This window comes from Molossus molossus, unplaced genomic scaffold (genome assembly GCF_014108415.1).
Source record: "Molossus molossus isolate mMolMol1 unplaced genomic scaffold, mMolMol1.p scaffold_m16_p_9, whole genome shotgun sequence".
NCBI lineage: Eukaryota > Metazoa > Chordata > Mammalia > Chiroptera > Molossidae > Molossus > Molossus molossus.
In genome coordinates, this window is record NW_023425403.1 from 87,588,170 (window position 1) to 87,605,672 (window position 17,503).

Consider the following 17,503-nt stretch of genomic DNA (forward strand, 5'->3'; position numbering starts at 1 on the left):
TGAGGACCTGAGAGCATTCCTTGGAATCTTAAGAAAAGGAAAATATTTACATATTCTTGGAAACCAGAGTATTAACAGTTGAATTAATGAGTTTCACTTCATATTGTTTAAATTTAAATATTAGGTTTGGGGCAAGATGGAAAGACTCTGCTAATAATGAATATTGACATGGAGCCATACACAGTAGACCCCCAGCTAAGAATTATTCTTCAGTGGCTCGTTGCCTCCGAGGCTGAAGTGTCAGAACTTTCTTTCTGTGACTCTGCAAAGAAGGAGTTTATACAAGTAAGTATCTGCCTTACAGGGTGGTTGTGAGGATACATTTAGTTCATAATGTTCTGTGTCAAGTGGTTGATCTAGTAGGATACCCACTGATAGTAGAGTGGGTAAATGCTTAGGCAGTAGTCTGATAGTTGGGTTCATACACTAGCTCAGCCACTCGAGCGGTGTAATCTTGGGCAAGTTCACCAGTTTCCTCATCTGCACAATGGAAGTGAATATAGAATTTACTTTACAAAGGTGTGTGAGGATTAAATATAACACTATAAAAAATGCTTAATCTAGTGCCTGACAATTTCTAAATTCTCAAATTTAGGTGTCATTAATAATCATTTCATGTGTTTCTATGAAAATAATGACTTTTTTTGTATTTAATTGATTTGTAATTGTGCCTAGTACTTCGTACATATTTTTCTCTGTTAATCCAGTTTCATTAGTATGAGAAGCTAGCAAAATCAAAGGCAGTAGAAGTTTAAACTCTAATAAGGGACAATGGACCACCTGAGTATTTAATAAGGTTCTAATAAAACATTCAGGTTTGATGCACTAATAGGATATTTTTGTTGAGAACTTATTTGCCAAGCATCTTGTTAGTCAAGATTTTCAGTTTAGAATCCTAAAGTTTTTGTCTCAATTTTTCTTATCAAAACTTTGGTTTAATCTTATTGTAGGGTATAGAATAGTCTAATGAGTAACAAATGTAAATTGATCAATAATAGCAAAAAAAAGGGACATTTCAGTTACTCTTGATTCCTGGTTCAGAACTTACAAAAATATTGTTGAAAGAAGTATGTGAAAAAGGTATTATGTAAAAATAGATTTTTTTTTAGTATTTTGTTACTTGTTTTTACTTAGATATTGTGGATTTTTTCAGTTTAGGTTTCAGTTCTTGAGCAAAGGGAGAAATAAGACAAAGTGAGGCTCAGGAAATAAACTGTCAAAAAGAAAGAATGGATAGGAAAAGTGTTAGAAATGACCTTAGGGAGGCAAACATTTTCAAGTCATTTAGTCTTAACTGAGGACTAAGGAAAGCCATAGGCAGAGCTGAGCATGGTAGCACCTGAGTAAGGGGACCTTGTCCCTGTGTAACCTCAGAAAACATGCTGCCAGTTCCTCAGAAAGTTACACATAGCATTATAATATGAGCCAGCAATTCCACTCCTAAGTATGTGAAAACATATGTCCATGGCAACATTATTTATAATAGACAACAGTGGAAGCATCCTAAGTGTCTATTAACTGATGAATGGATAAGTAAAATATGGTCTATCCATGCAGTGGAATGGAATCTGTCAATAAGAAGGAATGAAGTAGATACATGCTATACTGTGGAGGAAGCTTGAAATTATTGTGTTAAATGAAAGAAACTGATCATAATAGATTGTGTGATAGAAATAGATCATTTTATATAAATGACTTTGTTTATATGAAATGGCCAAAATAGACAAATCTATAGAGACAGAAAGTAGATTAGGGATTCCCTGCAGTTGGGGGGTTAGGAGAAATGGGAAGTGACTGCTAATGTGTAGGGCTTTCCTTGTGTGATAAAAATGTTCTGATACTGGTTGTGGTAATGCTTGTATTCAACCAGTGAATAATATTAAAACCATTGATGGGTATACTTTAAATGGGTGGATTGTATGATATATGAATTATATTCTTATTGAGGTATAATTCAAAAGCTATTTTTAAAAGGCAAAGCATATATATATTACAAAAATTAAAATAGTTTTTATAGAACTAAATAGAAAAAAATGAGCGAAGACATTCTGATTGGTCATGATAGAGTTTATTTAAAACAGTATTTATTTACTTGTTTTTTTTTTAATCCTCACTTGAGGATATTTTTCAATTTATCTTCAGTCAGAGAGGGAGGGAAGGAGGCAGGGGGAGAGAGAGAGAGACAGACAGACAGAGACACTTGACTGGTTGCCTTCCACAGGGTCCCGACCAGGGCTGGGGACTGAACAGCAACTGAGGTACGTGCCCTTGACCGGAATCTGTCCCACTACTCTTTGGTCTGTGGGCCTAAGCTCTAACCGCTGAACCAAACCAGCCAGGGCTATTCACTTTTCCTTTTTTTTTTTACCACTCAAGGATATGTTAATGGATTTTAGAGAGAGGGGGAGAGAGAGAAACATCGATTGGTTGCATCCCATATGCACCCCAGCAGGGTATTGAACCCACCCACAACCCTGGTTTGTGCCCTGACTGGGAATTGAATCCAAAACCTTTAGGTGTATGGGGTGATGCTCCAACCAGCTGAGCCACTGGCCAAGACTTTTTATTGAGAGATAATTGATACATAATATATTAGTTTCAGGTGTACAACACAGTGATTCAATATTTGTATACTGTATTGTGAAATGACCACAGTATTTTACTTTCTTGTTTTTGTTTTTTTTGAAACATAAAGGTTTTTTTAACTTACAAAACCATGTTTCTGTTGAGGCTAGAGTGTGTATCCCCCCCAAAACACCCACACTATATGTTGTGGAAGGAAAATCCACATCCTTTTATTAAGTTTGACATTGTCTTTATCATTTTATGTTTCTAATTGAGGGTGTGGCAGATATATTTAGTGAGGTTAAGAATGTCCTGTAGAAATGTAGCATCTGTACTCCCGTACAGTATCCGCTTGGTGAGGTTTATGGAGTTCTGTCTCCAGCAATCCCGAAGTGTCATTCTGTGGAGGAGATGTATTTATAAAGGGCAGGAAAGGAAAATGTTAATTCGTATAAAGTAGTGGTTTAGGGAGATGACTTTGTAATCACTGGGAAACAATCTTTTATTACAAACAGCAGGATTCTTAGTTTTAGCTGTTGTTAAAAATAAAAATGAAAATTTTATTGTTATTGGTTAATATTTGACATATCTTTCTGTCTTAATTAGCTTTCAAAACGGTTACAGGAAAAAGGATGGAAAGTGGGAACCCTCCTGCAGGCTGTGCTCGTCTACTGCGAAGTGACGGAAAAGACTCCCAGTGAGGAGTGCAGGTCGCTGTTCCACTGGCTCCTGGAAAATGCATGAACCAGCTCAAACCAGTCTGTGTCTATTATTTGTTTTAGGAGAGGAAGAAACAGACAAAGTTGCATCGGATAACATTTGGCTAGTGAATATTAACATTTCAAGTGAATTGTGGGGAAACTAAATATAGTTTTTAAGCTCCTTGTGCCATCACATACTGTATATAGTTCATACTTTTGTAATCTGTCAGATATTATCTTCATTTACTCTTCTGTCCACGCGTAATATGCTAAGACCCTAAGAACATGTATTTGAAGGAAGGTCTAACCGTGAGGTTTTCAGGGACATTGATTGATGTCATTCTTTTTACATCCAAATTGTGCTGCTAGAAACCACACTGAGGTGGCTAAGGATAGTTCCAGGGATAAAGAATTGGAATTTTGCTCCTTTACAAACAAATGGTATTTTGTTAATAACTAATTTGACATCAAAAAATAGCAGTGAGGCTGATTTTTTTTTTCTGGTAGTTTTGGACTCATTTTTAAAAGTCAATTTTATTTTCATAGCTCAGCTGTTCGTAGCTTTTCTAATCCCTCAAACTATTTAATTCCTTAGAAACATTAGTAGTTTAGGTTTCTGTTAATATTGTAAATGATAGTTTCCTCAGCCTTTCATCCAAGTACATTATTTGCTAATGTTGCCAATTGTTCTGGCAGGAAAGTGTGTGTGCGTGTGCGTGTGCTTGTGCGTGTGTGCACACGCAAAGGAGTACTTTAACCTTGCTAGTAGTTTGTGCCCTCTTTTAGTTGAATGTTTTCTTGGTTAGAAATTCACTATTAACATTAAAAAGGTGCTTTAAAATAAAATGTCTATAAAAATTGTGCAGTAAAAATTTTTATTTCTTTTTGACTATTTGGGGTCCCTAACATCCTATTAATGAAAATAAAATCGCAAAACATGTTGAAATTTTAAAAATTAATGTTAAAAAGGAAATGCATTGATAGGTCCAATAATGATTTTCACTCTTAGATTTTTGAAGTCTTCTCCAATTTAGCAAGGATAAGCTTTTTCTAGGGGAAAAAAAAGGAACCTCCCCTGATAAAGTCTATCTGCACTATTTTGTAAAGACCTCTGACATGATCCTTCTGGGCTCTACATTTCCTGCTGCTTTGGCTTTAGAAACTGCAAGTTGACTTGAATAGAGCACCTAGCTGTGGCTTGGTTTCGTATGCGAGGATATGTGTGTGTGACTTTTCTGGTTCTTCTGGTAGTGGATTTGTAATCCAGAGTAAATCACTTTTTGTTGAGGCCTTTGGTTTGGCTCAGTACATTTTCTTTTATCCTGAGCACGGACTTTTTTGGAAGCTGCACAAAGTGTAGAAGGCATAGCACCTGCCACTGGGCAAGGAGTAGGGGAACTTACATTAGTTTGAATGAATAATGATGGTAGAGAAATGTATTTTCTAATGCAAGAGTCAGATTTGCTTTTTAAGGAAATGCCAAGAACTGTTTAAATATTTTGTGGTTATATTGCAAGCTTTGGTTTTTCTCAAGATAAAGAAATAGAGAAGGCCTTAAAAATAAAGTTTCCTTAAGTTTCTTCAAGTATTTTTAGGGTGAAGAAATGCAGGAAATGTATATAACCAGAGTCGTTTCTGTCTTGAGCTTCTCAGAACTTGAGACACAACAGCACTGGACTGACTGGGTTTTTAATGTGAGCAGCTGTGTTGTTCGTTGTGATGCGGGTTAACTGACTGTGGAGTTTGGATCGCGTTTTTACAAATGTGTAACTGCCAAGTTGTGTTTAGTGACTTCAGTGTATGTACGGGTTTGATTAACAGCAAAACTGAGTTCTGAATTTCTTTTAACCTAAAGTGACAATATATTGATGATATATTACTTTTGTAAAATTTTGTGCTTGAAAATGTTTATATTTATTCCTCTTATGGTAATAATCATTTTGAGGTAAGATTTTCCTCATATCCCTTTGCATTTTTTTTTTAGTGAATCCTCACCTGAGGATATTTTTCCATTGATTTTTTTAGATAGAGTGGAAGGGAGGGAGGGGGAGAAAGAGAGAGAAACATCGATGTGAGAGAAACACATGGATTGGTGCCTCCTGCACGACCCCGACCTGGTATGGGGATTGAACCTGCAACCTGGCTATGTGCCCTTGACCAGGATTCGAATCCACCACCCTTTGGTCCACGGGCTGATGCTCCAGCTGCTGAGCCAAACTGGCCAGGGCTTCCTTTGAATTTTTATGGAGCTGTGCTATATTCAGAGTTCCCTTAGTTAGCCTCCACACGTCAGACCAGTCAATAGGTATTAACGTGCCTAGTAATAGTCCTAGTGGAAGTCCACACTTGTATCAAGTCAGTGCAGGGGTGGAGAGAAAAATGTCAAGTATTGGCAAATGTGAAAAGAAGAGTGAGCTAAGTTTCCTTACATAGAGAGAGAACATTTGTGTTTAAAATAGTATCTTTTGAGTCTAAATTTACTTGCTTTAAGGGCACTTTGTGATTTTTCCAAAGACGTTCTAGATTCCTTTGGTTACTCAGTCTTCAGAACAGCTGTTTCTTGAGGACAGCTCTGTCTTATTTTAATACAAATCTACTTTACCTATTTATATTATAATATTGCCATTCTGTAGATTTTGGCCCTTATGAAATATCTTATTCAGAACTGTTAAAGTTGTATGCATTGAGCTGAATTTTCTTTGGTCACTTTTAGAACCATTGAAGGATCTGTAGAAAGGAAAGGAGGCCTCTATCTAATAAGGTGTTTTGAGGATATTATTTTAGACTGAAATGTGGCAAGTCTTTCATAGTCTTTTTTTCTCAAGCTAAGTTTAAATTTTTAGATATTATTAATGTTGATTTTGAAGTATCTCCTGATTTATAGAAGAAATGATTCATTTACAAATCACAGGAGAAAATTACAATGTCTGTTGGATGGTTTGATATAGTTTAATGGAATAAAACCTTTGAGAGTATTTCACTCAGTGAATATATGTGGTGACATCTTGATACTTGGAAAAATATTTCACTTACCCTTTCAGATATTCGATGTGAATTCATTCAATTTATCGTACTTTTATTATATTTCAATAAGGGTTGTATGTTGCTGGTAGGAGAATGTTACTGCTTATTAAATGCACCCTATATGAAGTGGAGGGTGGTTTACCCAATGACTTTGACATCAGTGCACATTCCCCAGATGTGAGTTGAACCTTGACTCATCAGAGTCCAGACCCAGATGTTTTCTTAGTTATTTACTAAGTAATAATATTACTCTTCCACAATTAATATCAGTTTCCCATTAGTATATTGCTTTAAATTTTATATTTTTCAAAGGAAACTTACCACTGAATTTTTTTAAAAATACCGCATCCATACTCAAGCTGTAGGGAAAATACTTTCATTTAAAACCCTGTTCACCTGTCACCAGTGCAAAAGAATTAGAGCTTCAGTGGGAATTATAAAATTGTTCTAAAGTGAAATGACTTTTTTCTCATTTTTAGTAAAAGATCCTGTATGCATTTACTCACCTGTATTTCTGCTCTGAAGATGCAGATACAGTGTTAGTCACTCTTGTCACTTTATTTATTTATTTTTTTTACCATCCATGTACATTCCTTTCACAAGGGTAGACTTGTAGTTGTAGAAGTTCATTGTTTTGTTTCTGTTGTAATGTTTGAATACTATTTAATATCAGGTTTAATATTGCTGGATTTGCTACCTTCAAATACTTGTGCAGTGTTAAAGGTAATTCACATTCTTGTTTATTATGCCAGATATATAGCAAAAGCAGCTTTAAATAATTGTAGCTGTTTATTTGACTGTGCTGACTTACTATATTAAGATCTTGTAGTGTATAACAGTAACTTCTGCTTTTGAATAATTTAATGTTCATTTACCAAAACATGAACTTCAGGATGCACTAAAGTTTTGTTTTAGCAGTGGTTCAGAATAAACATTTCAGAAATCAATTTTGTAATAATTTGCAGTTGTTCTTTTATCTTCTATCAGTTGGTTAAGTCTGTGATCTTTCCCCTTCCAACTAAGAATTCTCCAATAAACTTAAGAAATGCTGGCTTCCGTTTTCATTTTATATCTTGTGAACTACTCTGTACTTGAACTAAAACAAAGGCATGCAATGCAACTGCTGAGACACTCAAGCAGTCTTAGTGCTTCTAACATGGTTTTTGAGAACAAGAGAAGTTAGGAATATATACATATATGTGTGTGTGTGTGTGTGTGTGTGTGTGTGTATATATATACATATATATATTTTTTTTAAGTCCTCGCCTGAGGATATGTTTATTGATTTAGAGAGAAAGAGAGAAACATCAATGTGAGAGAAACATTGATTGCCTCTCATATGTGCCCTGAGTGGGGATTGAACCTGAAACCTAGGTATGTGCTCTGACCAGGAATTGAACCCGAAACCTTTTGGTGTGTGGGACAATGTTCCGCCAACTGAGCCAACTGGCCAGGGTGGGAATATTTTTAACTGGACACTGGATTCTAACTACTTATTCAGGTGCCTCTGGATGCTGACACAGTGACCTGAAAGGCTGTTTGTCTAGTCTGTTTTGGGTGTTAGTACAAAGTGGCATCTTCTGGTTGCCTTCATTATGAGTGTGTTGGGAAACTCCTGGCATGGCTTGAGCACTCCTTCCCTGGAGCATACAGGTCATACCTCTGCCATGTAGCCTCAGACACCTAAGAGTTGGTGCTGTTCACTTGTTACTAACGAGATTTGACTCTTAAGTATTTTCAGTCCTAGGAATTAGGGAATAATTTTTTTAGTTTTACAGGAATGTTTTTTTATACTAGGAAATGATAACCAACAATGGCTTAAGATAGAAAAGGAAAGAGAAGAGGCGAGCACCCAAATGCAATACATGTTATATAATTCCTGTTTACTGTTATGACAAGTGCTTTGCATCACTGAGTCTGCGTGTCAGCCTTGTCATTATTCCTGGTTTTCATGTGAAAAAGACTCAGGCTCAGAGAAGTTAGGTTCCTGACATGACAGGCACGGGGCAGTGCCAGGTCGCAGGCTCCAAAGCCCACGTTCTGCTCATTACACCGTGTCACCGCATTGACAAACCACAACACAAAGACGACAACCGTAACAAACTGTTTACATGTTGGCATATTTCCTTTAAGTTTTCCCCATATATATTTACATAATCAGGATTTCTTTTATTTCATAAATATTTGTCAAAAACATTTTTTAAACCTTTGGGCTCTGTACCACCAGTATTACATGGAGCTCTAAGGTTGATTTTCCATCCTCAGATTCTAGAAACTTCTCGTACTGCGGCTCTTCCTTCCTCTGGCTATTCACACCCTATTATTTGTGCTCCCTCTCTTCATGGTGAGCCCTCTTGAGGACGGACACTGGACATCACCTCTGTATCCTACCTTGAATCACAGGACATAGCCGATACTTGATGAATACCACAGCTGGTAAGCAGAACTTACAAATTGATAACATCTGTTGTAATTCATATATCCATACTCTGAAACTAACTGTAATCATAAAAATTGAAAGTACATAAAAACAAACATGCAAAAAAAAACCCCTCAACTTTGGGCTTTTCAGGTTTGGTTATCAATAAATCTTGCCACTCTCCTGATGGGGAGTAACGTGGCCAGAGCTCTCTGGTCTGACTGATCTGGACTTGATTTTTGCGTTCCTATTCGGTGATATTGCTTTGTGCCAAAGTTGGTACAGCTGACGGTCTTGACAGTGTAGGTCTTTGAGAAGGATAGTATGTAAAAGGGTCTCTGGTTGGTTTGTAGAAACCAGGCAGAAGTAATTGTTATCGCAGCTTGACTCTGATTTTCTCTTTCCTTGTCTTCAATCTTATTCTGCCCATCAGCCAACAGCAAAGAGGCTCTTTCATGCATGAAATAGAGCAACCACACGCCACCTCCGGTGCACCCCAGCACGACGTTCTCGTTTCAGAAATGAACAGCTCGGAGTCATCAGTTGTCTGTGATCTCTTCCTCTCCGCCCTGACTCCCCTGCCCAGGAGGAAGGAGTGGTGCAGGTGGCAGGGGGAGCAGAGAGTCCTCCACTCAGGGGAATGGGGAAAGTGAAATGTTACAGATGTTTCGGGAAGTTTGTCATGTGGTTCGATGTAAATCCACACTCCACAGCCATCGGGACATTCAGTAAAGCTCTACCTTGCTCCTCAGTGATTCTGAATCAGATGTGTGTAGTTATAATCATTTACTATCGTGATTTAATTGGATAGAATATACTGAGTCTTGCAAAAGGTAGATGGCTCAGTCATACCAGATGATAGGAGTCACCCCAGAGATGAGCCACATTTCATAATTAAATATTCAAGAAAAGAGCCATAGCCCTGGCCAGTGTAGCACAATTGGTCAGAGCATTGTTCCTGCACCAAAGGTTCGATTCCCGGTCAGGGCACATACCCAGGTTGCTGGTTCAATCTCGTCAGGGCACATATGGGAGGCAACGATCAGGGTTTCTCTCTTGCATTAATGTTTCTCTCTCTCTCTCTCTCTCTCTCTCTCTCTCTCTCTAAAAATCAATAAAAACATATCCTTGGTGAGGATTAAAAAAAAGAAAAGCACCGTAAGTCAGCTTGTTCACTGACTTTTATTTTTCTAGCATGTCAGATGACTAACCCTTCCATTGAAAATAAACTTTCTGGATAAAATATCAAAATTTTTCCTAAACGCATGGGTAGAATGAAGGCAAGGATATATGTAGGCCAGATTAAAAGTGAAGTTAAGGTGGGGAACCCCAACTCTCCCGTTCTGGGCATCAGAAGAAAACTTTTCTGTCCAAAACTTTGGCAGTGAATTGAGGGGAAAACTCTGAGTATTGACAAACTCGCATGGAGGCTCCAGTCTAAATGCACCCCATCTGGGTGGTCTGAAAACCTCAAGGGAAGAATTTAACATTTTTCTGTTAATACTTCTAAGAATCGGTGGGAGTCAACCAAATTCCATGTTCATCTGAGGCTTCGATTATTCCCAAAGATAAAGTTCCAAGAAAAATGAGAAACTTTGATTTAAAAAATGTACAGAACTACGAACCAGCAGAGTGGAAACCAGCTTAAAGACTTCAGAACCAACGACATGTTGGAATTGTCAGAGCAGAGTATAAAGTATTAGAAATTTTTGTAAGACTTAAATAGGAACAGAGAACCGCTTCACATCCTCTAGGATGGCTAAAATAATAAACTGGATAATAGCAAGTGTTGAAAAGAATGTGAAGAAAAGGGGGTCCTTATTGCTGGCGGGAGTTTAAGTTGATGCAGTGACTTTGAAAACAGTTTGGCAGTTCTCAAAAAGTAAGACAATTACCATATGACCCAACAATTCCACTCCTAAGGATATACTCAGGAGAAATGTAAACAGGTCTCCACAAAACCTTCTACATGGATGTTCAGAGCATTATTCATCACAGTCCCAAGTGAAAACAATCCACATGTCAATCAGCTGGTGAATAAACAAAATGTGGTTTATCCATGCAATGAAATATTGTTTAACCATAAAAAGGAATGAAGTAGTGATACATACTACAACATGAAGGAATCTGGAAAACACACTAAGTGTATGAAGGCAGACACAAAAGGCCTCATATTGTATGATGCACTTCATGTATAATGTCCAGAATAAGCAAATCCTTAGTGACAGTAGTTAGTGGTTTCCAGGGGCTGGGGAAGACAGGAATGGAGAGTAACTGTTAATGGATATGGGGTTTCTTTCGGGGTGATGAAAAATTTCTGGAATTATATAGGGGTAGTGGTTGTACAACTCTCTGAATATAATAAAACCCACTGAATTGTACATTTTAAAAGGATGAATTTTGTGCTTTGGAAATTATGTCTCAATAAATCTTAATATGAGCAGAGCATAAAATATTTTAAACAAATGGAAACTTCTAAAAATGGAAAAAAAATAAAATAGTGGTTGAGTTTAACAGCAGATTAGATGCAGCTGAGAGCAAATCACAGAATTGGAAAAGTTATCCAGAGTGCAGTGTGGAAAGAGAGATGCGATATAAGGGAGAAAAGCCAAGTGACATTCCGGAAGGAGAGCTGGTACATGTCTAATAATTATAGAAGGAGAAGAGAGAATGAGCAGAATTAATATTTAAAAAGATAATTGCTGGAATTTTCTAGAAATGATGGAAGACCTTCCATGGATTCAAAACCTAACAACTCTCAAGTAAAAACAATACATATTAAATTTTCTAGAAAAAGCTATACATATATTTGTCTACTTTTCTAGAGTATTAAGTGAGTGAAAATAAATTTCTGGGGCAATCAGTAAGAGTGTGTGTATATATATATGTATATATGTGTGTGTGTATATATATACACACACACACATACTATACTCATTCTACATATTTCTATACTATATATTTCTATATGTAGAAGTCAAGGAAGTATAAAAAATGAAACAGACAGGCAAAAAGAATAGAAAAAACAAATAAGATGGTAGATTTAAATTCTGCTTCTGTCATCACTCAGGTGTTCCTGACAGCATTCCCCCAATAAACTTTCTGCACAGGAATATTGGAGTCTGTTTCCAGGGCAACCTGATCTGTAAAATTGGTACAATCACTTTGAAAAGTGGTTATTACCTAGTTAAGTTGGATTTGTGTGTGCCCTATGACAACAATTTTACTACTGTATATAAACTAGGGGGAAATCTTGCTTAGGTACACCAGGAGGTACAATGTTTATCAACAGCAGACTGCATAGATAAATTGTGATATATTCATTCGATGAAATTTTGTACAACAGTGAAAAGGGACAAAAGCTCCATGCATCAACATGGATGCATTGCAAAACTATAAAAGCAAAATAGGCACATCACGGAACACACACACACAAGTAAATCCATTTAGATAAAGTACAAAAACAGGCAAAACTATATACCATGCTACATTTATATATATACACACACATACACATTTATGTATATATATACACACACATCCCTTTACAGTCTATACATATATATATGAACATGTATGTGATTATTAAAAATATAAGGGAATGATTAATATAAAATTCAGGATATTAAATTACCTGTGGAGATGGGAGAAGGGAAGAGGAAGCAACCAGGCTTCCAAGGTGCCAGTAGTATTCTTTCTATGAGTGGTGGGTCCCTGAATGTCCAATTTGTTATTTTTCTTCAAGTTACACACATTATTCATCTAATACTTTAAATGTATGCTATACCTAACAGTGAAAAAAATCATTTAAAACAGATACAGTAGTCCCCCCCTTATCCAAGGTTTCAGTTACCTGTGGTCAACCATGGTCTGAAGATATTAAATGGAAAATTCCAGAAATAATTCGTAAGTTTTAAATTGGGTGTCATTCTCCGTAGCGTGAAGGAATCTCACGATGTCCTGTCCTTTCTGACCAGCGCCTGTTCATGCCCTGATTTAGCGTGTCCACCCACGTGCACCCCCGATCCTTACTCAGTAGCCACATCGGTCATCCGATCGACGGTCGCTATCACGGTGCTTGTATGCAAGTAACCCTTAGATACTTAACAGTGGTCCCGAGGTGCAAGAGCGGTGATGGTGGCAATCGGATATGCCAAAGTGCTTTATTTAAGGGAAAAGGTGAACAATTTTCGACAATAAGGCATTTTATTTCACATCAGTCCAAGAAGAAGGGTGAGTGTGGTATGATGTTTTGAGAGACCATATTCACATAACTTGTATTACAGTGTTCTAAAATTGTTCTATTTTATTTTTTTAGTTATTGTTCATCTCTTCCTGCGCCTAATTCATAAATTAAACTTTATTATAGGTATGTGCAAATAGGAAAAAACAGTATATACAGTACTGTCTGGGCATCCGCTGGGGGTCAGGATCCCGTGCAGATAAGGGGGGGGGGTTTACAAAATTTGTTGAAAGAGGGTATGGGGATGTATTAAGTGTTTTTGAAACGTTTGCTAAAACAACTTTGAAGAAAATGATGTTTAAGCACAAGAAGATTAAGGAAAAAAACCAGTCAGAAAACTTCTGTTTCCTGAATTGCTCCCTGGAAAAAGCAAACATCGCCTGGGTTTCCCGATCGTCTGCCTTTATGTTGGGACAAGGGGGGTGAGGGAGGAAACGGCTGTCCATGGAAGTAAAGGGAAGGTAGGGTCAGGGCCCGTCTTATCACCACGTCTTGTCTTGAGTCCCCTGGTCCTGATTCCAGTACCTGGACTCCCACCCAGTTTCTGACAGAAGCTGGGTGATCCACTGTCACAGGAGGTTGTAGCCAGATGTGTCTGTGCCTTGCAGAGACTGGGTCAGAGGAAGAGGGTGAAGGGAGGTGGAGCCCAGGAGGGAAGTAGATGGAGGAGGAGTAGGCTTTAAGCAGGTGTAAATGCCAGGAGACACAAGGACACCGTGGAAGAGGGACAAAGCTGTCGCATGGCCCGTGGGCCCTCAGCCAGGAGTGGGCAAATGCTGATCTCCTGGGAAGCTGCCTCATGATTCAGCGTGAAGAAACAGGAACTGAGATGCCTGAGCTGTGGAGGGCTGAGGTGGTCATCTAGGCAGCTTGCTCTGCACAGTGATCCATGCGCCCCCAGCCAGGTGGACTGGTCAGAGAGCCGCCCACAGACACTCCTCAGCCTCTCCCACAGGTTCACAGCAGGGCAGTGCTCCGACCACCCCATGCAGCGTTTTATTACAAGAGGGAGTGTTTGGGAAGGCAGCACAGAAGCCCCAGACTCCGGTCCAGAAACGTGGATGATCCGCTCTGCTCTTAAAGCTGCAGTGTTCCTTTGAGCCTCAAGGTGGTACAGCAGCACAGTCCACGGCTTTGAGAAAGACCTGCTCAGCTGCAAGAGGCTTCTTCAGGCAGAATGAGCCCGACTGCGCCAACCATCCTGCAGTCCCCTGCAGCCATTCCTCGTTTCAGATAGGCTGGCTCCTCACCAAGCCTGACTTTTAAGGTCCACTCCTGCATCCCCAGTCAGAATCTGGATCATTTTCTCAATTCTTTGTTTACTTCTGCTCAGGTTCATGCCTCCGTTTCAAATTAGAACTGCTGCCCTGTGCTCATGGGACCTGTCTGTCCTCACGAACACCGTGCGGACAGTGCCAGGCACACAGGCGAGTGAATCCAAGGGGCTCCTGGGACAGTCACATCCCATGCAGGTGAGCAGTCAGCAGACTGTCACCACAGCCTTCCCCCTCCCGTGTTCACACCACCCCTCCCTTTTTATTTCACTCATTCCCACCTGCTTCCACAAACACATCTTTAGTCACTCCTCAGGAGCTTTTTTGGGATTTTTCTATTAGCATTTCATCATGTCCATGCCACTTATAATTAGCTTTTATTCTAAGTATACTCTAAATTTTACTCCTAATTTTAGACTCTGCTCAAAATGTCAACTTACCAATATAGTCTTTCCTTACCATGCATGTGAAACAGTAAGTACCTTCCAGCACCCTTTATCCCCTCACACTGCTTTATTTTCCTTCCTAGCCCCCTTCCACCCGAGCTAAGTACTCTTCATACCCTAGAGTGTAAACTCCCTGAGAGCTTGGACTGCCAGTTTTTTTTTTTTTCTTTTCTATGTTCTTAGCTTTATAACAGTGTCTGGCATATAGTGGGCACTTTGCAAATATTTGAATGAATGGATGGGTGGATGGATGGGAGGATGGATGGATGGGTGGGTGGATGGATAGATGGATGGACACATGGATGGATGGATGGATGAATGGGTAGATGGGCAGGAGGATGGATGGGTAAATGGATGGATGGAAGGATGGGTAGGTAGATAAATGAGAAAAAGGATGGATGAATGGAAGGATGGTTGGATGGGAGGATGCATGGAAGTGAGGATGGGTGGGAGAATGGGTGGATGGGAGGATGGGTGGATGGGAGAATGCATAGATGGGAGAATGGATGGATGGAAGGATGGATGGGAGGATAGGTGGATGGAAGAATGGATGGATGGGAGGATGTGTGGATGGGAGAATAGATTAATGGGAGGATGGGTGGATGGGAGGATGGATGGGAGAATGGATGGATGGGAGGATGGATGGGAGGATGGGTGGATGGGAGAATGGATGGATGGATGGATGGGAGGATGGGTGGGAGGATGGATGGGAGGATGGGTGGATGGGAGGATGGGTGGATGGGAGGATGGGTGGATGGGAGGATGGCTGGATGGGAGAATGGGTGGATGGGAAGATGGGTGGATGGGAGAATGGATGGGAGGATGGGTGGATGGGAGGATGGATGGATGGGAGGATGGATGGATGGGAAGATGGGTGGATGGGAGAATGGATGGATGGGAGGATGGGTGGATGGGAAGATGGGTGGATGGGAGAATGGATGGATGGGAGAATGGGTGGATGGGAGGATGGGTGGATGGGAGGATGGGTGGATGGGAGAATGGGTGGATGGGAAGATGGGTAGGTGGGAGAATGGATGGGAAAATGGATGGATGGATGGGAGGATGGGTGTATGGGAGAATGGATGAATGGGAGGATGGGTGGATGGGAGGATGGATGGGAGAATGGATGGATGAGAGGATGGATGGATGGATGGGAGGATGGGTGGGAGGATGGATGGGAGGATGGGTGGATGGGAGGATGGGTGGATGGGAGGATGGGTGAATGGGAAGATGGGTGGATGGGAGGATGGATGGGAAGATGGGTGGATGGGAGAATGGATGGATGGGAGAATGGGTGGATGGGAGGATGGGTGGATGGGAGGATGGCTGGATGGGAGAATGGGTGGATGGGAAGATGGGTGGATGGGAGAATGGATGGGAGGATGGGTGGATGGGAGGATGGATGGATGGGAGGATGGATGGATGGGAAGATGGGTGGATGGGAGAATGGATGGATGGGAGGATGGGTGGATGGGAAGATGGGTGGATGGGAGAATGGATGGATGGGAGAATGGGTGGATGGGAGGATGGGTGGATGGGAGGATGGGTGGATGGGAGGATGGGTGGATGGGAGGATGGCTGGATGGGAGAATGGGTGGATGGGAAGATGGGTGGATGGGAGAATGGATGGGAGGATGGGTGGATGGGAGGATGGATGGATGGGAGGATGGATGGATGGGAAGATGGGTGGATGGGAGAATGGATGGATGGGAGGATGGGTGGATGGGAAGATGGGTGGATGGGAGAATGGATGGATGGGAGAATGGGTGGATGGGAGGATGGGTGGATGGGAGGATGGGTGGATGGGAGAATGGGTGGATGGGAAGATGGGTAGGTGGGAGAATGGATGGGAAAATGGATGGATGGATGGGAGGATAAATGGATGGGAGGATGGGTGTATGGGAGAATGGATGAATGGGAGGATGGGTGGATGGGAGGATGGATGGGAGAATGGATGGATGAGAGGATGGATGGATGGATGGGAGGATGGGTGGGAGGATGGATGGGAGGATGGGTGGATGGGAGGATGGGTGGATGGGAGGATGGGTGAATGGGAAGATGGGTGGATGGGAGAATGGATGGATGGGAAAATGGATGGATGGATGGGAGGATAAATGGATGGGAGGATGGGTGTATGGGAGAATGGATGAATGGGAGGATGGGTGGATGGGAGGATGGATGGGAGAATGGATGGATGAGAGGATGGATGGATGGATGGGAGGATGGGTGGGAGGATGGATGGGAGGATGGGTGGATGGGAGGATGGGTGGATGGGTGGATGGGTGAATGGGAAGATGGGTGGATGGGAGGATGGATGGGAAGATGGGTGGATGGGAGAATGGGTGGATGGGAAGATGGGTGGGTGGGAGAATGGATGGGAGGATGGGTGGATGGGAGGATGGATGGATGGGAGGATGGATGGGAGGATGGGTGGATGGAAGGATGGGTGGATGGGAGGATGGGTGGATGGAAGGATGAATGGGAGGATGGATGGGTGGATGAATAGAGAGTTTTATCCCTTCCTAGCAGGCTAGAGGAAAAAGCAGTGTACATAGTGGGAATTTGGAGTTTAGGGATCCGGCTCCAGTTCAGCCACTGGTTGCTTAGGGACTTTGAGCGACTCACTTGGTCTCTCAGTGTGGTCTGTTTTCTAATCTGTAAAATGAGTGGGCTAGACTTCATGACCTGAAGTCACTTTCTGCTCTCATAGTTTTTGGGATTATGCTTCCAAAAGGGCCGGAGGCCATAAGCCGCATGACAGACAGTATGCATTCTTGGAGGAAACTGTCATAAGTGACAACCTAGCATCAAGAGATGCATTTACATATGTG

General features: G+C 40.8%; 1 protein-coding gene across 6 annotated transcripts in view; it reads left to right on the forward strand.

The window, feature by feature from the left end:
- Positions 1-5,319, forward strand: part of AKAP11 (A-kinase anchoring protein 11) — a 55,453-nt gene extending 50,134 nt beyond the window's left edge. For all 6 annotated transcript variants that reach the window (XM_036249831.1, XM_036249833.1, XM_036249829.1 and 3 more), the window contains 2 exons: positions 125-285; positions 3,172-5,319. In XM_036249831.1, the coding sequence (XP_036105724.1) occupies positions 125-285; positions 3,172-3,309 (299 nt within the window). In that variant the 3' untranslated portion in view covers positions 3,310-5,319. The remainder of the gene's footprint in view (positions 1-124; positions 286-3,171) is intronic.
- Positions 5,320-17,503: the final 12,184 nt, after the last annotated feature.